At 38.7% G+C, this 23,140-nt stretch overlaps 1 protein-coding gene across 1 annotated transcript in view; it reads right to left on the bottom strand.

The window, feature by feature from the left end:
* Window positions 1–23,140, bottom strand: part of PRKCI (protein kinase C iota) — a 67,723-nt gene that overhangs the window by 35,374 nt on the left and 9,209 nt on the right. The window contains exons 2-3 of the mRNA XM_061168310.1: window positions 17,975–18,096; window positions 252–341 (exon numbers count right to left, since the gene is read on the bottom strand). Of these exons, the coding sequence (XP_061024293.1) occupies window positions 252–341; window positions 17,975–18,096 (212 nt within the window). The remainder of the gene's footprint in view (window positions 1–251; window positions 342–17,974; window positions 18,097–23,140) is intronic.

The following is a 23,140-nucleotide window of genomic DNA, read 5'->3' as shown; positions in this document are numbered from 1 at the left end:
ATAGTTTCACGGTTAATCCTTAAACAAAAGAAAGAACATTTAAGATATCTTACTTTTGGAAATCATTATTTGAATACATTACAAAACTGCAAGATGATGACTTAGGTTCTGCTGGGCGCTCGATTCTTAAATTGTATGCCAAAACTTTGCTGTGAAACACTGATGTGATCACAGTTTAATATCCAGGAAGACACACACAAATAAGAAATTTCCCAAGATTATAGGAAGAGTAAGAAATGACTACTCCTTACCATGAATCAACAGTTCAGAATCCTTGTTTAGCTCATAAAGCCTAAAGGCTTCTTCTAACTCCAACTGAGATGATACTGTACATGGGTCTCCTAAAAAAATATAAAAAGGAAAAGTACAGCTCATATTTTAAATCCTCTAAATGTGATTAGTAAATAATTTCTACTATATAAAATCTTGAGGAAAAACAATTACATACACACAGAGAAATATTTAACAAGGACAACTGTTTAGATATTTATTTAGACAATTCTATTCTCTGAAGCAGGTAATGTAACTTCCATTCCTATTTCTACAAAATAGTAAATGAGGTTCATAGATACAAACTTTATATATATATAACCATTTAATTCTTAATGATGTTTATATTCAAAATATAGCAAATCGAATCTACCCTGACCACATTTTAGATTGTCACTGCAGTATGATTAATGGCCAGGGATAATTTACTTGTTTCTTTAAAAGAGGAAGTGAAAATGACTTTATCAACGCATGAGGTCTGTAATCATTTTGTCAAATTTATCGTTCACCTGAGAGCCTTCTCAAGAGGCTCACAGAAAGGAAGAACAGCTACTAAAGTACTCTGGACTGAAGAGCGTTCCTGCTTGATTGCTTTTAAATGTCAGTTCAGTTCAGTCGCTCAGTTGTGTCCAACTCTTTGTGATCTCATGGACTGCAGCACGCCAGGCTTCTCTGTCATTCACCAACTCCCGGAGCTTGCTCAAACTCATGTCCATTGAGTTGATGATGCCATCCAACATCTCATCCTCTGTCGTCCCCTTCTCCTCCTGCTTTCAATCTTTTCCAGCACTTTTTTTTTTTTTCCAATGAGTCAGTTCTTCGCATAAGGTGGCCAAAGTACTGGAGTTTCAGCTTTAGCATCAGTCCTTCCAGTGAATATTCAGGACTGATATCCTTCAGGATTGACTGGTTTCATCTTCTTGAGGTCCAAGGGACTCTCAAGAGTCTTCCCCAACACCACAGTTCAAAAGCATCAATTCTTCGGCGCTCAGCTTTCTTTATGCTCTAACTCTCACATCCATATATGACTACTGGAAAAACCACAGGTTTGACTAGATGGACCTTTGTCAGCAAAATAATGTCTCTGTTTAATATACTGTCTAGGTTTGTCATAGCTTTTCTTCCAAGGAACAAGCGTTTTTTAATTTCATGGCTGCAGTCACCATCTGCAGTGATTTTGGGAACCAAAAAAAATAGTCTGTCACTGTTTCCACTGTTTCCCCATCTATTTGCCATGAAGTGATGGGACTGGATGCCATGATCTTTGTTTTCTGAATGCTGAGTTTTAAGCCAGTTTTTTCACTGGTGTTATCAATCACCTAGAGCCAGACATCCTGGAATGTGAAGTCAAGTGGGCCTTAGGGAGCATCACCACAAACAAAGCTAGTGGAAGTGATGGAATTCCAGCTGAGCTATTTCAAATCCTAAAAGATAATGCTGTTAAAAGTGCTGCACTCAATATGCCAGCAAATTTGGAAAACTCAGCAGTGGCCACAGGACTGGAAAAGGTCAGTTTTCATTCCAATCCCAAAGAAAGGCAGTGCCATTTAATGTTCAAACTACCACACAATTGCACTCCTCTCACACGCTAGCAGAGTAATGCTGAAAATTCTCCAAGCCAGGCTTCAACAGTACATGAACCATGAACTTCCAGATGCTCAAGCTGGATTTAGAAAAGGCAGAGGAACCAGAGATCAAATTGCCAACATCTGTTGGATCATCGAAAAAGCAAGAGAGTTCCAGAAAAACATCTACTTCTGCTTTATTGACTACGCCAAAGCCTTTGACTGTGTGGGTCACAGCAAACTGTGGAAAATTCTGAAAGAGATGGGAATACAAGACCACCTTACCTGCCTCCTGAGGAATCTGTAGGCAGGTCAAGAAGCAACAGTTAGAACCGAACATGGAACAACGGACTAGTTCCGGATTGGGAAAGGAGTACGTCAAGGCTGTATATGGTCACTCTGCTTATTTAACTTACATGCAGAGTACATCACGTATAATGCTGAATCATCATTCATAATGAATTACAAGCTGGAATCAAGACTGCTGGGAGTAATATCAATAACCTCAGATATGCAGATGACACCACCCTTATGGCAGAAAGGGAAGAAGAACTAAAGAGCCTCTTAATAAAAGTGAAAGAGAAGAGTGAAAAAGCTGGCTTTTAAATGTAAATGCACAGTTTAGTAAACTTAAGACACAGAGAGGTGAAGGAAGAAACAGCTTCCTTAGTCAACCAGCCAATGAACTGAGTCATCCTCGGGAATCCATGAGATGGCACATCCCCCTGCATCATGGCATTCCTCAATGAAAAAGTCATTTTGAATATAGGTGGGGCCTGACCTGAGTCCTGCATGCTGCCATTCTTTTGCTCATTCCTGTGGTTACACCAAGAGATGCCATCAACCCTGTCCAAACCTCAATAACTCGCAGCAGGGACCGGTCTACTACTTGAAAGACAAAAGTGAAGTGATCTCCTTTCCTTCTGACTCAAAGAAACAAGTGCCCCTGTTCTTTTCTCCAACTTGGCCACTGAATCCCTCCTTCCTTTTATCTTTTCTAGGAGTTATTCCACTAGTCGTCCCCAGTTTCACTGTTATTTTTTCTTTCCTTCCACTAGCTCTTCTCAGCCAAAGGCAAGTTTGAGTCTCCCCCTCAAAAATCTCTCTCTCGCCAGGCTGCCATTCATTCTGTAGCCACAGTGTAGTTTTCAGAGAAAACTGCAAGCTAAGCTGGAAGCGGTGAGTGAGAAGCAGCAGAAGGGGCACAGGGCCTTTGAATTTTGACTTCATACTCTTATATTTTTTAAATTATAGGTTTATAATCTTTTAGATTTAGTAGTAATAACTTTTCTTATGATCAAGAATGACCCACCCTGCTTTCTCTATGTTCCTATCTTCCAAGCATTTCTCCCAATTTTGCTATCGGATTTAAGTCCAAACACTACTAAAACAGCTATATCTAAGGTCATTAAAGCAGCTGCAGAAATCAATGGCATGTTTTGTCTTTACTCTTGTTGACCTCTCTGTACCATCTAACGAAGTTATTCACTGATTATTATAGAAACTCTGTGTCTGGGTTTCTAAAACACCATTCTCCTGGCTTACCAACTCTTCTTTTAACTTTTTAGTTTGGAAATTTTCAAACATATTACAAAATCCTGTTCCACCTGCAATACTCACTAACTTATTCTCCTCCACCATATCATTCTGAGCAAATCCCTACAATTCTAGATAAAATTTTCTTAATATATTCATAATAGCATTATAAACCCATAAAAACTGACAAAAACTCACTATAAAATATCCAAATAATCATAACACTAACCCTAACCTCACCTCAAAAAAACCCACTTCCAATTAAATACTAATCACTGCCCATTTCCCCCCAGTCTCTCCTCTAACTGTCAGACCTAGGCAACCAGTGATTGATTACTTTCAGTCTCTATAGTTTTGCCTTCTCTGGACATTTCATATCAGTGGAATCACAAAATATGTGGTCTTTTATGTCTAGATATGTTTGCTTAGAATGTTTTCAAGGTTCATCTGTGCTGGTGAGGATGCAGAGAAACTGGAATCCTCATCCACTGCTGGTAGGAATGTAAAATGGTACGGCTGCTTTGGAAAATAGTCTGATAGTTCCTCAAAAACTTGAACACAGTTACCATATGACACAGAAATTCCACTCCTAGATATGTATCCAAGAGATATGAAAACATATGTCCACACAAAAAGTTGTAACCAAATATTAATAGCAGCATTACTCATAATAGCCAAAGAATGGAAATAACCCAAATGTCGACCAACTGATGAATAGATAAATAAAACGTGGTATCCATACAATGAACTATTAATCAGTCATTAAAAAAGTACAAAGTATTGATACTTTATATATCATGTCTAGATTAGGCAAATCTGTAGAAACAAGAAGTAGATTAGTGGTTATCTAGGTCTGGGAACTCTAGAGGAAGGAGGTTGGGGAAGATAGTAACTGCTCATGAGCATGGAGTTTCTTATTTGAGTGATGAAAATGTTATAAAATTGACTGTGGTGATGGCTGCACAACTTTTTGCACAAATATAGTAAAAAACACTGAATTGTACATTTTAAGTGATAAATTATTTCTCAATAAAGCTGTTTTAAAAAATTTAGTGTAGCATTTTAATAAAAGTGAGTCCAATAACAAGTTAATATTCCAGTCCAAAAACAAAGTTTGTTTTCACTTGTCTCAAAGAACTAAAGTAATTCTTTTATAAGACTCACTTTCTCAGTTATTCAAATTTCTCCTAATTTGCCGTACACACCAAAGTGAAAGTCATAATTATATTCCATTCTTAGATATAGGTTTAAAAAAAATAACTTGCTTCAACAGAAGTATATTTAAGTGCAGGTCAAAGTTTAAAAAAATAGAAAAGCAACATAAAAGAAAGAAAATTTCACATTTCAGTAAGCATGCAAATTATTCTTCCAGTTAGACAAATAAGCCAGTTTTAAAAAAATGAAAAACAAACCAGTTGACTGAATTAATTCCAAATAATGAAATAGTCAAAGAATTCTAAAAACAGAATGAATCTGAAACACAATTAATGCTTCATTTCTAATTTTCCAGGTAAGGGAACTGAGGTAAATATATAGATATACATATCTATATATAATACAGATAAATCATATACAATAAATTATGTTCTTAGGAAATGCCTGAGTTCTTATGAAAGGCCTTTAAAAAGCATCAAAAATCTCCCAAAGAGATGTCCTACAGTGCTTCACACACAAGTTCTCTCCCAGGCTCCAAATCCCATCACTCTTATGTGATTTCAGCAAAGTTAACTTCTTTGAGCTTTCATTTTCTCCTGTGTTAAAACAAGGCTATTACCTGTATTGCAAGGATAATGGGAAAACTAAGGATCTTATATTAAAAGTGACTCATAGAATGCTTAGTTCATTATAGGTGTGGCTTTTATTAATGCACCTTGATTAAAAGCCCTGAATGGAATTAATCATTTTTAAAGGTAAAATAATCATATTTTTTAAAGTCAGTCTTTCCCTTCTGCTAGACAGTTTTCTTGCTATGCCAGTATCTGCTTGCTGTTGGTTGAAACCTAAGCCAGGTCAAGTACCTGTTTTCAGTACGTACCGAGGGATGGATGCTTTTTAATAAGCACAAGGAAGTGTGAAAGTAAGAGTTAATCACTGACACTGTGTATACTCAAATCTACTTTGTTTTTATTGGATTGAATGTTGTTGGTTCAAGTATTACCTTTTCAGGCCAGTTGCTTAATGCCTGATAAAGCAGGACATGTAACTCAGAAGTAAAACATTCCATGCATAGTCATCAGGAAACAAAGATGAGACAGAAAGCTATTTTCCAAGGCCCACTCAGTTACTAAAGTCCAAATTCATATCCTAAAACAGCCAAACACCTAGAGTGAGATCAGCTCAATTTAATGAATTTCAGTGTAATAAAATCTATATTTAGTCAGCAGGCCTGCTCTTTTGTCAGTGCATCTACATTTCCTTTTCACCTATAAAAACAAAGAAATGAGAGCAGTGAAGCTCAAACTGTTTGGTAAATATGCAAGATTCAATTATTTATGAGATAACTTCATGTGGTATAGAACACGAAACAGGGCTATAACACCAGCTATATTAGCTATTTTAGCATATGGCTGAATTCAGTGCCACACATCTGAAAGAACCAACACAGCCTAAAACCAAAGTTGGCAACCTTTAATATTTGCCTGAGATAGCACCACCACACTTTCCTTGATCTTGGAGCCTGCCATAGATTTACAGATTCACTTACTGTTCCCACCAAGAGGTTACTGCTCTCCCCTTCACCCCTCACTTCTGAATACTGGGTTCAAGACACTGTATGCCACTTATGAAAGTCACGGCACTCCCTACTCTAAATGACTACACTGCATAAAATATAGACTTGCAAAAATTTTCCAAGAACACTATGGTATTTGGGTGGTCATCCTTTCACTACTAGGCCCAGTCACAGATATTAATAGATTTCTGGTTTCTTGCTTCCTTTTTCTGGGAGGTGGAAATCAGTGGTTCCAGAAGTATATACTATTCTATCAAGCTACACACCCTCAACTTCCACTTCTGGAGAAGATAAACTAACAATAACTGGATTTAACTCTCCATCTAAAACAAAAGAAAAATTAGACAAAATTAATGACAAAAAAAGTGGTTCAAGATATTGGAAATCAAGCAATGAAGGATCAGCTATCTCCAAGTAACTTAAATGCATCCCAGAACAAAGATCAGAAACTTTCATACAAACACAAACATATTCAACATCCCATAAGGCAAAGTCACAATGTCCACAATCTGATAAACTAAAACCACACATGTGAAGAAGCAGGAAAATATGACCCATAGCAGGAGAAAGATCAATTGAAAGTGACCCCAAACTGACACCAATAAAAGAATTTGAAGACAAGGACATTAAAACTTATTATATTTAAAAGGTTCTGAAGCAAAGGGTAGGGAGCATGATAAGTACACATGGAAGATATTTTTAAACAACCCAAATTTAAGGTCTAGAAATAATGCTACAATGTCTGAAATGAAATATGCTCTAGCGGGAATAAGTGGCAGATTAGGTGTCACAGGAGAAAAGACTGATAATTTGAAAACACAGCAATAGAACTATACAAAATGAAATGCAGAAAAAAAGATTGAAAAAGGAAAAAAAAAAAGAACAGAGCATCAGTGAGCTTTATGACAAGTTGAAAAAGCCTACTATACACGTAACTGGAGTCCCTCAAAGAGGAATCTGGCCAAAATTTTTCCAAATTTGATGAAAACTATAAATCCATGGATCCAAGTAGATAACTAGACAAAATGTATACAAGACAAGAAACATGAAGGAAACTAAACTAAGGCCTATAATTATCAAATTGCTTCATCCAGCAATAAAGAGAAAAATCTTAAAAGCAGTCAAAGAGACACATTACATACAGAGAAACATAGGTAAAGATAACAGCAGATTCTGCATCAGCAATAATGCAAGCAGTATAAAACAGTGTACTGAGTGGAAAAAAAAATTATCAACCTACAGTTTACCCAGCAAAATTATCTTTCAAAAACAAAGGTGACCTAGAGGCAAATTCATACAGAAATGACAGAAAGGCAAATTCATAGAGAGAGGAAGTATAAGAGAAGTTATTACCAGGAACTGGAGGAGAGTTATTGCTTGATGGGTATAGAGTTTTTGTTTGAGATGATTAAAAGGTTCTGTAAGTGAGTAGTGAGGATGGTTGCATGACATTCTGAATGTGCTTGAAAGTCACTGAACCAAACACTTTAAAAAGGTCAAATGGCAAAATTTTATATTATATACAGTTTGGCACAATTAAAAAAAAAAGGAATATACTAGAATAGACCTCAAGCCATAAGGCCTAGGAAAAAAGCGGGGGAGGAGAGTTTCAAAATACATGCTGAATAATACCACTGAAACGAACTTAAAAGCCTATGAAGGGAATTCCCTGGCAGTCCAGTAGTTAAGGCTTAGCACTTTCACTGCCGGGGGTGGGGGGTTCAGAGGGTAGGGGCCAGGTTCAACGCTTGGTCAGGAAACCAAGATCAAAGTGTGCAGCCTGGTCAAGAAAAATTAAATTAAAAAACAAAAGCACGGAGAAGGAAATGGCAACCCACTCCAGTATTCTTGCCTGGAAAAGTCCATGGACAGAGGAGTCTGGCAGGCTGAAGTCCATGGGATTACATGACTGAGCATGTGTGCACGAGGGTGGAGGGAAATGGGTTGGTAGCAATAAAGTGGTAGAACTAAAAAAAAAACAAAAAAACAAAAGCACATAAAAGCACTATACTCTGTCATATATATATACATATATGTAGAATAATGACAGATTAGTGGTTGCTCGGAGATGGCTGGATAGGAGTAAGAAAACAGTTTAGACTATAAACTTATGCTATGAGAGTAGCTGACTCTTACAGAGGGAAGGAAGACAATGCAATTGGAGATGGGGATGCCAACAAGAAGGACACAGGCTCCCAGAGCCCAGAGCATGTCTGGGAGCCCTGGTGCCTTACTGGGCTCCTACGTCCTCTCTTGTTCTCCTCTCAACACATCTCCACTCCACCACTCCAAGGCCTTTCTCTGAGGTGGGTCCCAGCCTGATCCTTTTGCCTCTCAGGCAGCACCACAGCCCGGTATATAAACAGTAGCAGCATGGAGCTGGGGCAGAGGTCAGAGCTGAGAGAATTGCTCAGGATTTCTTAAAGTTAGCTATCTTCTCATGGGATCCTCTACCCCCTCTACCTCTCCACCCCTGCCTATCCTACAGGAAGACTTTCCAGGGACTACCATGCACAGACAGTTTATTAAAGGTATCCACTTCCTCAAATTCCATATAAACCCCTTTCCAGAAACCATCTGCCTGAGAACATGCCTGGAATGTAGTACCTCACCTCACCTTCTTTTCAAATTTTTCTTTTCCTATTTTATTTTTACAAAAGCATATATAACTACCATATGATCCAGCCATGCCACTCCTAAGTGTTTAACCAAGAGAAAAGGAAACATATATCCATTCAAAGACTTGTATGTGACTGCCTTTTTTTTCTATTATAAACTATTATTTATAATAGCCCCAAACTAGAGATAACCTCAATGTCCATCAATAGATGAATAGAAAAACAAATTGTGGTGCATCCACGTGTTGGAATACCACTCGGCAATAAAAAGAAATGAATTACTGACATATACAACACATGAATCATTAATTATGCTGAGTGAAAGAAGCCAGACACCTGCTCTCCAAAAAAAAAAAAAAAAAAAAGGCACATGTTGTATGATTCCATCCCTATAAAACCCCAGAAAATAGAAAACTAGTCTATAGGAACAAAAAGCAGATCATTGGTATCATTAGTTGCCTGGAATGGAGGAGTAGGAGTGAGGAATTGCAGAGCACAAGGAACATCTGGAGATAACAGACATGTTCTCTACCTGGCTTCGGGTGATGGTTTCCGTGGTGACACAATTCATCAAACAGTATGCTTCTAATGCATGCAGTTTATTGTATTTTAATTATACCTCAATAAAGAAATTTTTAAAGAAGAAACAAAGGTATGGAAAAGCTAAAAGAATTCATTACCAGTAAACCTCCAATACAGAAATGTTCTCCAATACAGGAAGTCCTCCAAGCAGAAGGAAAAATACCAGTTACAAAACAAGGTCTGCTCAGAGGTACTTGGATATTTTTACTTATTTATACTGATTTTCATTTTTTAATTTTCAGGTTTGGAATTGCAATACTGCTATCTAAATAACTGAAGTTACACTGAATATACATTCAGTCAGAAAGTTTCACTCACTGTTTTTTTCTGATATGATTACCATCATCAGTACCTAGTGTTAGGGATAAAGAAAAAGTATGAAGAATGATTTACTATTTTAGTTCTTAACATATCAGCTAAAATTACACCAGACTAGAGATGTTTGGAAAATATCACATAAGAGAAACATGTTTCTTCCCATACTCAGTGTGGTTCTGTTAAACTCTGGTACTCTATTTTCTCTCTGTGAATATATCACATTTTATAATGCAAGATGTTTAATCTAGAATTCAGAAATACTCCATACTCTTTGTGTCAAAGAACATTTATTCTCATTTTAAGTTTCCGTGAATCTCACCTATTGAAGCCAACAGGACGTGAATCAAAGAACTACATCCAAAAAACACCTTCTCCCACTCTTTGCAAATCAACTACATTTCAGCTTTTCCCCTCACATAGTCTTTTACAGGGTGTGAGGAAAAGAAGTTCACAAATGCTACTGGTGAAAGTATAACAAAGAGTACAATATTTACCCCTTTGGAGGTCAATTTATCATCAAGGACACATTTCATTTTAGGGACTTTACACATAATATAGTACAAGTGTTCCCAAAATACAGGCACAAAGGTATTTACTGCACCAATATTTTTGACAATTAAACTGCAAACAATCCAAATATCCATCAAAAGGGGATTATTATATAATACTATATATATAGATAGGCTTTAAGAGGAATAAGATATATCTAAAACATCTTAAGTGCATGTAAGTGCATGTCTACATGCACTTATATGAAAAGAGATGGTACACTTATAAGATGGGAAGTGAGAAGCAGGTTAAATAACAGCTTGTAGGGAACTTCCCTGGTGGTCCAGTGGCTAAGACTCTGTCCTTGCAATGCCAGGTGCCTGGGTTCAATCCCTGATCAGGCAACTAGATCCCATATGCCATAATTAAGAGTTCACATGCTGCAACTAAAAATCCCACATGCTACAATGAAGATCAAAGATCCTGAGAGCCACAAGTAAGACTTGGCACAGCCAAATAATTAAATAAATATTTTTTAAAAAAGAAATAACAGTTTGTTTAATATTAGTCTATTTATAAGATAGAAAAAAAATTGGTACCCTATCATTCGAGTTGTATATTCTCAGAAAAAGAGACATTGATTTGTTCATAGCAGCTATTTTTGGAGATTTGAAAATCCCCAGAGATACTTTTTTCTTCAAATAAGTCAATATTTTTGTTAAAACAGCATGCATTATTCTCAATAAAGACTTTAACAAGAAACAGAATACCCAAAAGCTACTGACAGAAGTTAACTAGTTTCTAGTAAAAGAGCAGTGACACCGTTAAATTTAAATCAGGGAATCAGACCCTGAAGAAATTAGAATTTATAGAACTAGAAATTTAGAAAATACTTAATATTAGGTTGTAATATTTTTAAAGAACATCCTTGGGAATCCCCTGGCAGTCCAGTGGTAAAGGCCTGGGCTTTCACTGCCATGGATCCGGGTTCAGTTTCTGGTCAGGGAACCCATCTGCAAGCTGGGCCGTGCCACCAAAAAAACAAAAGAAGGCAATAAAGCACATCCTTAAGGAAAAACAGTCACACATACAAGGAACTAAAAGCCACATTTATTACTTCCTGTCCCACACTCTCACTGCATATGAGAACCAGGATATGACTATTACAAAACTACTATTCATTCTAAATGTTTAGTTAGATTAAGCAAACCAGCTTTTCTACATGCACATCAAAACAAATCAGTAAAACTGGCTTTGAACACAAAGAAAAAGAGCAGCTGTCATAAGTCTGTTTAAAGAAATGAAGTAAGCATGTGATCCTTATTTGCTCTGATATAAAATCCCACAATTAAACATTTAGTTTCTAGAACAATGTCTCTCATAAACCAGAGAAATAAAATTATAGTCCTGTCTTCCACTGATCCTAGAGAAAATTTTTTCTCCATGTAAGAATGCCCCAATGCCTACATGATTAAAAATAAAGGGGAAAAATTATAACTGAAAAATAATTGCAAGGAACTTAAGAATAATTACTACTGGCTCTGTAGGCCTAAATTAAGAAAAGAATGGTATCAGAATTAACCAGGGTAACAAGGATCACAGGGGAATCAACAGAACTTAATGAAAAGTTTAAACTTTTATTTGCATGAGGCAAAGGCTACAGTTTTATAGGTTTCCCTGGAAAATCAGGGCACTTAATAACTATTTAGGAAGAAAGAACTATGAGTTACAATATAAAAAGATAAGGCTGTTTCATCAAAGAACTAATTTAATTTACTATGTGATTCCTTTAATTAAAATACACTATTAGATTAAGAAAAAGCAGAATATACTGCAACTCCCAATGCTTAAATCTCTAACAAGTGATATAAAACTAACCCTGGGCTTAGGGAAAGGCTTGCTACCACCCTTTGTACAATTTACAAATATTTTTTCAGCATGCTATAAACAGTGAGAGACTTTAATTTTGGGGGCTCCAAAATCACTGCAGATGGTGACTGCAGCCATAAAATTAAAAGACGCTTGCTCCTTGGAAGGAAAGCTATGACCAACCTAGACAGCATATTAAAAAGCAGAGACATTACTTTGCCAACAAAGGTCCACCTAGTCAAGGATATGCTTTTTCCAGTGGTCATGTATGGATGTGAGAGTTGGACTATAAAGAAAGCTGAGTGCTGAAGAATTGATGCTTTTGAACTATGGTGTTGAAGAAGACTCTTGAGAGTCCCTTGGACTGCAAGGAGATCCAACCAGTCCATCCTAAAGGAGATCAGTCCTGAATATTCACTGGAAGGACTGATGCTAAAGCTGAACCTCCAATACTTTGGCCACCTGGTACAAAGAGCAGACTCACTGGAAAAGACCCTGATGCTGGGAAAGATTGAGAGCCAGAGAAGAAGGGAGTGACAGAGGATGAGGATGAGATGGTTGGATGGCATCACCGACTCAATGGACATGAGTCTGAGTAAACTCCGGGAGTTGGCGATGGACAGGGAGGCCTGGTGTGCTGTAGTCCATGGGGTCGCAGAGTCGGACACAAATAAGCGACTGAACAGATTACTGAGTACTGCTCTAGACACTGGAACTCCACAGAAAAGCCAAGCTTTTCTTTCATGGAGCTTATAGTCTACACAAACAAGATACAAAGTGAACAGGGGTTCAGAAGAAGAATAGGGGTTCTTGAAGAACATGACATCTGAATTAAGACCTGAATGACCAGAAAGAGATAACCATGTGACAATCTTAAAGATGATACAAAGTATAAAGGTACTAAGAATTTAAAATGGAATGGTGCTAAATCAATTTCATTCATCTATTTATATTTTTATTTATTTTTTGAGGCACATCACACAGCATGCTGGATCCTAGTTCTCTGACCAGGGATCAAACCTGTGCCCCTGCAGTGGAAGCTTGGATTCTTAACCACTGGACTGCCAGGGAAGTCCTAAAACCAATTTCTTTTAAATAAAACACATTATCTAGGGAATTCCTCAGTGGTCTGGTGGTTAGGACTCCCTAAGTTCATTGCTGAGGGCCCTAGTTCAATCCCTGGTTGGGTAATTAAGATCCCACAAGCTGTACAGCTTGGCCAAAATAAATAGATAAAATAAATATACTTCTTTAAAAAAAACCCACATTATATAGTGACTTCTATATGCACTACAGTTTAAAAATCCCTGGATGCAAAAGCACTACATGGCGAATAAATAAAAAGACATGATCAAAACAGGATTAAAAATAACACTGACTTGGGTACGAAACAGTATATTTACGCTAACTATATTTTTCTTTTGTTTTTCCTTTTCTCTTGGCCACGCTGTATGGCTTAGTGGATCACAGTTCCCTGACCAGCAATCGAATCCAGGCCATGCAATGAAAGCGCCAAGTCCTAACCACTGGACCCCCGGGAATTCTCTATGCTAGCTATATTCTATGCACTGTGCTAAATTATATAGTCTCACTTTCAGGCTGAAGACATATTATGAAATATCCACATCATTTATAATTAACAATATTTAAACAAACCTTTAGATAGAGAAGGTCAAAAAGTAGTTGAATAGATGAGAAAATTCAGTCTTACTCTTAAATAGTACAAAATATAAAATACAAAGCTAGCATTTCACTTATTAGATTTAAAAAAACATTCAGTTCAGTCGCTCGGTTATGTCCGACTCTTTGCGACCCCATGGACTGCAGCACGCCAGGCTTCCCTGTCCATCGCCAACTCCCGGAGCTTGCTCAAACTCATGTCCATTGAGTCGGTGATGCCATCCAACCATCTCATCCTCTGTCGTCCCCTTCTCCTCCCTCCTTCAATCTTTCCCAGCATCAGGGTCTTTTCAAATGAATCATTTCTTCACATCAGGTGGCCAAAGTACTGGAGTTTCAGCTTCAGCATCAGTCCTTCCAATCAATATTCAGGACTGATTTCCTTTAGGGTGGACTGGTTGGATCTCTTTGCAGTCCAAGGGACTCTCAAGAGTCTTCTCCAACACCACAGGTCAAAAGCATCAATTCTTCGGCACTCAGTTTTCTTAATAGTCCAACTCTCACATCCATACGTGACTACTGGAAAAACCATAGCCTTGACTAGACAGACCTTTGCTGGCACAGTACTATCTCTGCTTTTTAATATGTTATCTAGGTTGGTCATAACTTTTCTTCCAAGGAGCAAGTGTCTTTTAATTTCATGGCTGCAGTCACCATCTGCAGTGATTTTGGAGCCCAAATGTTAAAGACATAATATCTGAGGCTGGTGAAGGCAACAGTGAAGGGATGTTCTCATTCAACGTAGCTGTGCCATAAACTGGTTTAACTTTCTGAGAGCAAACTGTCACTAGCTACCAAAATTTACAATGTGCATACTGTGTGCATTTGCTACTGAGAGAGTCCCATACAACAGAAGAGATTTACATATAAAAATGTTTATTATATAGTAGCCAAAATCTCGAAACAATCCAATGTCCATCAATCAAAGATTAAATAAATCATGAAATATCTACAATATGAAATATTTTACGGGGTTATAAAAAAGATAATGACACAAATAGATGCATACTGAAATGAAACAATGTCCACTACTCATTATAAAAGTTCACTGGCTTGCATATATTTCTTTTTGTGTGAAATAAGCTGTTTATTAGTGATGTGTAGAAATAAGAATATTTACATATGCATAGGATATATCTAGAATGATATGCACTAGGCTGTGGTTTCCTCCCTTAGGACCAGGACTGGTGAGGGAAGAGAGAGGATAAAGGGCAAACAGAAGATTTTTTAAAATTTCATAATCATCTCTACTACTTCCCCCCCACCAAACAGTAAACATGGATTACTTCAGAGAAACTTTAAAAAAATGTCTTAAAAAGTGAGAATGGGCTTCAGTTTATCCATAGCTTGAAGCTAGAAAAATATCTTTTCAGGGCTCTTCATATCAGTGAATACAGAAATAGCCAGCCCCAAATATTGAATTAAATATTAAAATGACATTCCTTAAGATCAAATTCCATGGGTATTACAATTAATTGAGAACCATTACACAAAACTAGCATATTCAGGCATCTTTCAACTATACTTTAGTGACATTCCATTATGTAAAATAAAGGCTAATGTGGTTTGCAAAGCCTTCTGGATCTAGCCCTACGCTTCTCAAACTGTAACATTCATGCAGCTCACCTGTAGATCCTGTGAAAATGTAGATTCTGATTCAGTGATAGGGCTGGAGAGCCCCCTTTTCTATTAAGTACCACAGACTGTACTTCAAGTAGCAAGGATCTAGCACAAGTTCCTTAGCACTTCCCATCCTTAACTTTGAAAATTAACTGATTTAAAAAATAATTTAGAAACTAGCTTTATCTTAAGCATCTCTCCCTCAGAAGTTATTTTTTTTTAAGTGAATTAACATAAAATCTCAACTTTTAAAAAAGCCCTTTTGGGGCAGCAATAATAGCCCTTATGAATAATCAGCATTTGATCTGAATAGCAATTGAGTAGTATTTTAATTATTTGCTGGCAGGGGGAGCTATATTTTAAAAAGGAGTATTAGTATAACTAGGCCTCCACGGCTTCTGGTTAACACATTAAATACAAAAACTCTCCACCACCTCCAAAGTTTCCATCACAACCCACAAAGTTGCCAGATCTACCTCCACGACCTCTGTGATCCACAGGTTGCTTTTCTTGTTTAGGAAGGGCCTTTTTCATGTCACAGTTCACCCATTAATAGTGTGGTATTTCTGAACACCAATTTTATCAACTGTATCATGATCGTCAAAAGTTACAAAAGCAGGGACTTCCCTGATGGTCCCGTGGTTAAGTATCCACCTTGCAATACAGGACACACAGGTTTGATCCCTGGTCAGGAACTAAGATCCCACATGCCAGGAAGCAGCTAAGCCTGCACACTCCAACTACCGAGCTCACACGCCTCAACTAGAGTCTGTGCACCGCAGTGAAAGATCCCCCATGCCGCAACTAAGGCCCGATGCAGTCAAATAAATAAGTAAATACATATTTTTTAAAAGTGACAAAAGCAAATCCTCCCTTTTCTCCACTCTACCTGTCTTCCATAACTTCTATAGTTTCAATCATGCCATATTTTTCAAAGCAGTCACTCATATTCTTCTGTATCTTCTTTAATACTACCAACAAAAATTTTCTTTGCTTTTAAAAGGGCATTAGGCTTTACAGAATCCTCCAGAAACAGCTCTCTGGTTTCACCAAACAACCAGCAACTTCATGTGGTTCTGCATTCATTGCCACATCCACCTCTTCAATGCTTAAGTAAGTCGTAAGACTAAAAGTCCTAGAATGTTTTGTTTGGACGTCTCTCATCACTGCTCAATCTGTCAGTGTGCCCCATTTCTCAAAATGTTCTCATAAACTATCATCTGTAGTTTCAGAGCAGAGTTCTCCGCTGTGCTGGTTCCTCTGGATCACAGCCCCCCTCCTTCTGGTGGTGGCCAGCTGGGGGTGACCTGGTGGTGGTTTTACCTCTGTTCCCTGGTGGCTCAAATGGTAAAGAATCCACCTGCAATGCAGGAGACCCAGGTTCGAGCCCTGGGTCGGGAAGATCCCCTGGAGAAGGGAATGGCAACTCACTCCAGTATTCTTGCCTGGAGAATCCCACAGACAGAGGAGCCTGGCAGGCTACAGTCCATGAGGTCGCAAAGAGTCAGACATGACTAAGTGTGACTAATGCTTTCACTTTCACTTGGAAACCAGACTTGCCTCTTCCAACTCAAGTTCAATAATGGGACCAAGAGGAGGAGGCCTCCCCATTCTTTCAACTTAGCGAATTATTGCCCTTCCCCACACACCATGTTCTTCATACCTTCATGCCTTTTTATATCTTATACTTCCTTTTTTCTCTATTTCTTTCTGGTTCTCCCCTCACCTACTCCCCTTCAAAAGCTTTTACTCTGTTAGAGGTTTAGTTCAAACTTTGCAGATATTTCAGGTATATGTGAATGCTGTTTCTTTCTTATTCTGAGACTCCTATGCATTCAGGTTTGACTGTCACACTTGTTTTTCGTAAGTTCATCTCCCTGTGGAGTTTGAGGATAAACAGTATCCCTTCTCAGCACGCAGATATAAAATAAATGCTTCCTGTGTACAAGTCACTAAAGAATTAAGTTTCCAGGACTTCCCTGGTGGTCCTGTGGTTAAGACTCAGCTCCCAGTGCAGGGGGCCCAAGTTCGACCCCTGCTCAGGGAACTACATCCCACGTGCTGCACCCAAGAGATCGCAAGCAGCAACTAAAGATGCCACATGCCTCAACTAAGACTCTGCACACCCAAATAACATAAAAAAAAAAAAAAATTTCTGCCACCACCTTTGAAATAATGGTTGTCACAATCACTTTTTTATTTAAATTAACTAACTAATTAATTTTGGCTGTGCTGAGTCCATGTTACTGTGCCAGCTTTTCTTTAGTTGCAGCAAGTAGGGGCTACACTCTCTAGTTGGGGAGTGATGGCTTCTCTTTGCGGTGGCTTCTCCGGTTGCTGAGCACGGGCTCTAGGGGGTGTGGGCTTCAGCAATTGCAGCTCATGGGCACTAGAACACAGGCTCAAACAGTTGGGGTGAACAGGCTTAGTTGCTCGGTGGCATGGGGGGTCTTCCAGGAAGAGGAACAGAACCTGTGTCTCCTGCATTGGCACTTGGATTCTTTATTACTGAGCTGCCAGGGAAGCGCCTCTCTGATACTCTAAAATGCTTGAGGGAAAATAAGAATGGCATCAAATTTCTAACATACCTTTCCCTCCTTATATTAATTAGAATGTTTACTACACTTTAAAAACCATTGACAGAATGGCATCTGAAATCAAACGCTCACACAGGCAGCCCCCTCTTTGCCACTCACCTTCCTCATCTATCCATTTCATGGTGAACAGTTGTTCGTTGTCAAAAGAACACATGTCTCGAACCTCATTACAAAGACCCTCGAAGGATATTGAAGGTTCAAAATGTGTTATCATGATATCCCTGAAAAAGAAAAAGGAGTTTTAAGTTAGAGAGTGACTAATAATGCCTGATGAGTTGATGGACTTCAGAGATTCTGTGTGGGCATCAACACATGTCACTTCCAGTAAACTATCTCTGTAAAAAAATAAAACACCAATACTTAATAATGCTTAAAAATAAACACAGTGGTTTTGTGAGAAACCGTAATTTAATCTCCCCTACTCATTCAAGAAGCCCATCCTACCTGCTTTAACAAATAGGAGGTCCACTTTTGTTTTAATGCTAGTTATCAGAAGATCACTCTCTTGTGAGCACTATACTCCACAGACAAGTAGCTCTATTATTGGTCAGCTTCTGGATTATACTTAACTGAAATAACTTACAGTCTCTAATCGCTAATCTCCCCTCCCCCAGAAGTCTATCTTCATCAAAGAGATGGCCCTTCAAAAATTTAATAAGGATCTGTCACGTCCTCGTCCTCAGCCTTAACTTCCACAGACTAACCACCCAGATTAGCAACCCAATCCCCAAAGCTGGCTTTAAAATATAATTCATATTATAAGGTAGAGACCCCCAAAACAAAGGAATAGACATAAATGTGCATTTATTTTCATATTACTATAAGTCATAAGATCTAAATAAATCCACCGAGCAGCTATTTACTACAAGCCTCAAAAACACAACAAAATGTTTTAGAACAAAAGACTGGGTTTTCCTCCAAGGAACCATGAGAAGACTCGCTGTGATCTAATCCCCACGGAGTAGCCAACCACAGTCATCCCTTCCAAGGAAAGTCAAATAGACCCAATGACTAATTCAACAAATACACAGCGATCTCCATGTACCAGGCTCTGTCACAAGGGTTTTACAAAATTAATGTCGTTCATGTCTTTCCTTTGCTTTAAACTCTCCAAATGCCTTTCCCAAAAGGAAAGGGAAACCCAAAGTCCCCAGCAGGGTCCACAAGGCCCTGGAGGAACTGGCCCTTGCTGCCCCTCTGACCTACCACTGGACAGATAAACCAAAGTTTAGAGTCCACCATCTGCCCCAGCTAAGATGTAAGCTTGATGAAAGCAGGAATTCTGTTCATTCTATTCCTAGTGGCCGATACAATGTCTAGCACAGAATGGGTATTCGATAAGTAGCTGTTGAAGAAAGGAAGGATATGTGTTAGGGACTGTGTGAACTGCCATGGGTAGTTGAAACACAGAGTGTGGAGTAAGAAGGTAGGTATTAAAATTGTCAGTCATCTGCAAAAAAAAGTTAAAACTCCAGTCTTCAGAGGCTCTACAGAAGCTTAGCAGAGAGCCACACATGGAAAGTGAATGGCATTTTCTTGAAAATGATTCTCTTCCTAAGCATATCATGGTTTCATGCCCCTGCCTCTTAGAACTCGCTTGCCTTGGCCTTGGTAACAGTCTGCTTCCCTATCTCCCTTTCTACCATTCTGAACACTTATTAAGTCTCCTCTGTCTTCAATCATAAGACATTCTTCACACCTTCTCTCATATTCCTTCTCTTTCTCTTTCTGAAACCTAATTCACTTTTAGTGTTTTATCTATTAACTCTATGTAAGTATCTCCTAAATCTGTAATTTCAGTTCTCTTTGTGGTATTTAATACTCTCGATAGGCTGGTTCCAATTTCTATTCTCAACGTGATCCCACCATTTCCAGCACAAACACTCTATTATAGACATCTGTACTCACAACCCCCATATATAAGACTTTGATGATCCAAGTTTTAATCCTGTCACTTCCTCAGTTTAAGGAGGGAGGTGGAAATTTTTCTTCAACACCACCTTTTTTCTTCAACATCAACTTCCATTAAATCTTTTTCAACCTCATAAGCCCAATGGTCTATACTTCTAAACCTGCCCAAGCTGTATCTTATGCTCCATTTTTTGTTATTCAATTAATTATATACACATATCCTTAGCTAAATTATAAACTGGAAGATAAAAAATTCTTGACTCTTTAATATATTCACTTAACTATTTTATATACACAATAGGGACTCAAATATTTCTCAACTGAATGTAGAAGCAGTATTTTCTAGGAGACATCCATCGTCTAAAAAGTGTACTCTCGACAGCAAGGAAGAACTAAAGAGCCAGTTGATGAAAGTGAAAGAGGAGAGTGAAAAAGCTGGCTTAAAGCTCAACATTCAGAAAACTAAGATCATGGCATCTGGTCCCATCACTTCATGGCAAATAGATGGGGAAACAGTGGAAAGAGTGACAGACTTTATTTTCTTGGGCTCTAAAATCACTGCAGATGGTGACTGCACCCATGAAATTAAAAGATGCTTGCTCCTTGGAAGAAAAGTTATGACCAACCTAGACAGTGTATTAAAAAGCAGAGACATTACTTTGACAACCAAGGTCCACCTAGTCAAAGCTATGGTTTTTCCAGTGGTCACGTATGGATGTGAGAGTTAGACTATAAAGAAGGCTGAGCACTGAAGAATTGATGCTTTTGAACTGTGGTGTTGGAGAAGACTCTTCAGAGTCCCTTGGACTGCAAGGAGATCCAACCAGTCCATCCTAAAGGAAATCAGTCCTGAATACTGATTGGAAGTATGATGCTAAAGCTGAAAACTCCAATACTTTGGCCACCTGATGCGAAGAACTGACTCATTTGAAAAGACCCTGATGCTGGGAAAGATTGAAGGCAGGAGGAGAAGGGGACGACAGAGGACAAGATGGTTGGATGGCATCACCGACTCAATGGACATGAGTTTGAGTAAACTCTGGGAGTTGGCGATGGACAGGGAGGCCTGGAGGGCTGCAGTCCATGGAGTCACAGAGTCGGACACGACTGAGCGACTGAACTGAACTGAACTGAACTGAACTGACAAGGAAATACCAGTGTTTATGTTTCCTTAGCCTATAAACATATACAGATTCTTTAGTATGTTTCAGGTGTTTGAACAAATAGGTTATATGATTTTCATAATAACTGTCAAACTAATCTTATTTTACAGATTTAAAAAGCAAAGCACAAAGGAATATTTGCCAGAGTTTCACAGTTAGGAAACAGAAAATTAATTCAAATCCACATCTCCTAATAACAGTTTTGGATACTGTGATCTGACCATTCCCCTCTCCACCCCACCTTCAGAATTCCCCATTAGCAATAGAGCACCTGTCATACCAGCTGCCGGGAACGCTACCAGCTGCTGCTGCTAAGTCGCTTCAGTCGCGTTCGACTCTGTGAGACCCCACGGACTGCAGCCCACCAGGCTCCTCCATCCATGGGATTTTCCAGGCAAGGGTACTGGAGTGGGGTGCCATTGCCTTCTCCGATGCTACCAGCAGACATCCCCAATCTTCAACCTCTTTCAGAGATTCGACTCCTCATCTATAGTCAAAGCCCCTTCCTGGCCAGCCCACAACCAATGGCCAATTCAGTATAAAGGTCCTACATATGACTTGCAAAAGCTATGAAGTGCCAATTCATCTTTAGAACTCCCCGGAGGGTGAGCTAAGGTTTCTGTTGAGATGTCACAGCATCTTGATATTTTCCTACCTAAGCTTGCTTCCTTCCCTCCCTTTATCTTCCATAGCTATCAACCCCAAAAGTACTCCTGAAAAAAACCACCTGAATGCTCATCTGCGATACCACCTCTCACAACAGCATCCATCCAAGGCATAGCTACCATTAGATGTTATGTTGTGACAAAAGCATAATGGGTACAATAAGTCAATCTCACTTCTAAGAGACTGGCTAATAGAGACTATAATCCTTGTTTCAGAGATTTAATGAGGCTAATTTAGTACATGGGCTTCCCAGGTGGCTCAGATGGTAAAGAAGTCACCTGCAATGCGGGAGACCTGGGTTTGATCCCTGGGTTGGGAAGATCCCCTGGAGGAGGAAACAGCAACCCACTCTAGTATTCTTGAGGGGAAAATCCCCACAGACAGAGGAGCCTGTACAATTTAGTACGTGAAACTATTTTTTTTTTATTTTTCAGAGAAAATACATTGCTAGCACATAAAAATTATACATATTCCCCCAACTAAATGTAAAATCCATGAGAGCAAGCATTTTGTTTTGCTCATCACTGTATCACCAATATCTAAAACAACATCTGGCCAAGAATGGATGCTCAATTAATACATGTTGAGTGAACGGAGGTGTCATATGTCGGGCTCTAAAAAAAGCACGAGGAAATGTAAAATAAAAAGCATTCCACAAAGGAGGGATGACATATTCGAGGTAGCCATAGTATAATGGTTAAGACATGAGAGCTAAAGCCAGTATGTTTGGTTTTGAATCCAGGCTCTATCACTTACCAGCTGTATGGTCTTAAGTGAATTATTTGACTTCTCTATTGGTTCAATTTCCTCACCTATAAAATGAGAATAATATTATCTCCTATGGTATTTTAAGGATTTAATGTGTCAAGTGAATTCACACTTGTAATACTTAGAATAGTGCCTAGCATATTGTTTGTTGTTTAGTCGCTAAGCTGTGTCTGGCTCTTTTGTGATCCCATGGACTGCAGCCTACAAGTCCTGGGATTTCCCAGGGAAAAATACTGGACTGGTTGCCATTTCCTTCTCCAAGGGATCCTCCCAACCCAGGGATGGAATTTGCATCTCCTGCACTGGCAGGCGGATTCTTTACCACTGACACACCAGGGAAGACCAACCTAGCACATAGCATACCCTTAATGTGTTCAACAGCTTTTAAAACTATGTATTCACGTAACACTTTAAATAAAAGTGGAACCTTATTAGATGAAAATAATCCAGCTTTCTAAAGACAACACACAGATTGTTTAATATGGTGGAGGGAACAAACATCTATATCCTTTCTGAGTGAAAGAGTTAAGTTTCTCAGTCGTGTCCAACTGTTTGTGACCCCATGGACTGTGGCCCACCAGGCTTCTCTCTTCATAGAATTCTCCAGGCAAGAACATAGGAATGGTTTGCCATTCCCTTTTCCAGGGGATCTTCTCGACCCAGGGACTGAACCCAGGTCTTCTGCAGTGTAGGCAGATTATTTACTGTCTGAGGTACCAGGGAAGCCCCTTTCATTCTAAGGGCCCACTGAAATGAC

This window comes from Dama dama, chromosome 19, assembly GCF_033118175.1.
Source record: "Dama dama isolate Ldn47 chromosome 19, ASM3311817v1, whole genome shotgun sequence".
NCBI classification, from domain to species: Eukaryota; Metazoa; Chordata; class Mammalia; order Artiodactyla; family Cervidae; genus Dama; species Dama dama.
The sequence above is the reverse complement of the archived record's forward strand: the minus strand, read 5'-3'. Positions and strand labels throughout refer to the sequence as shown.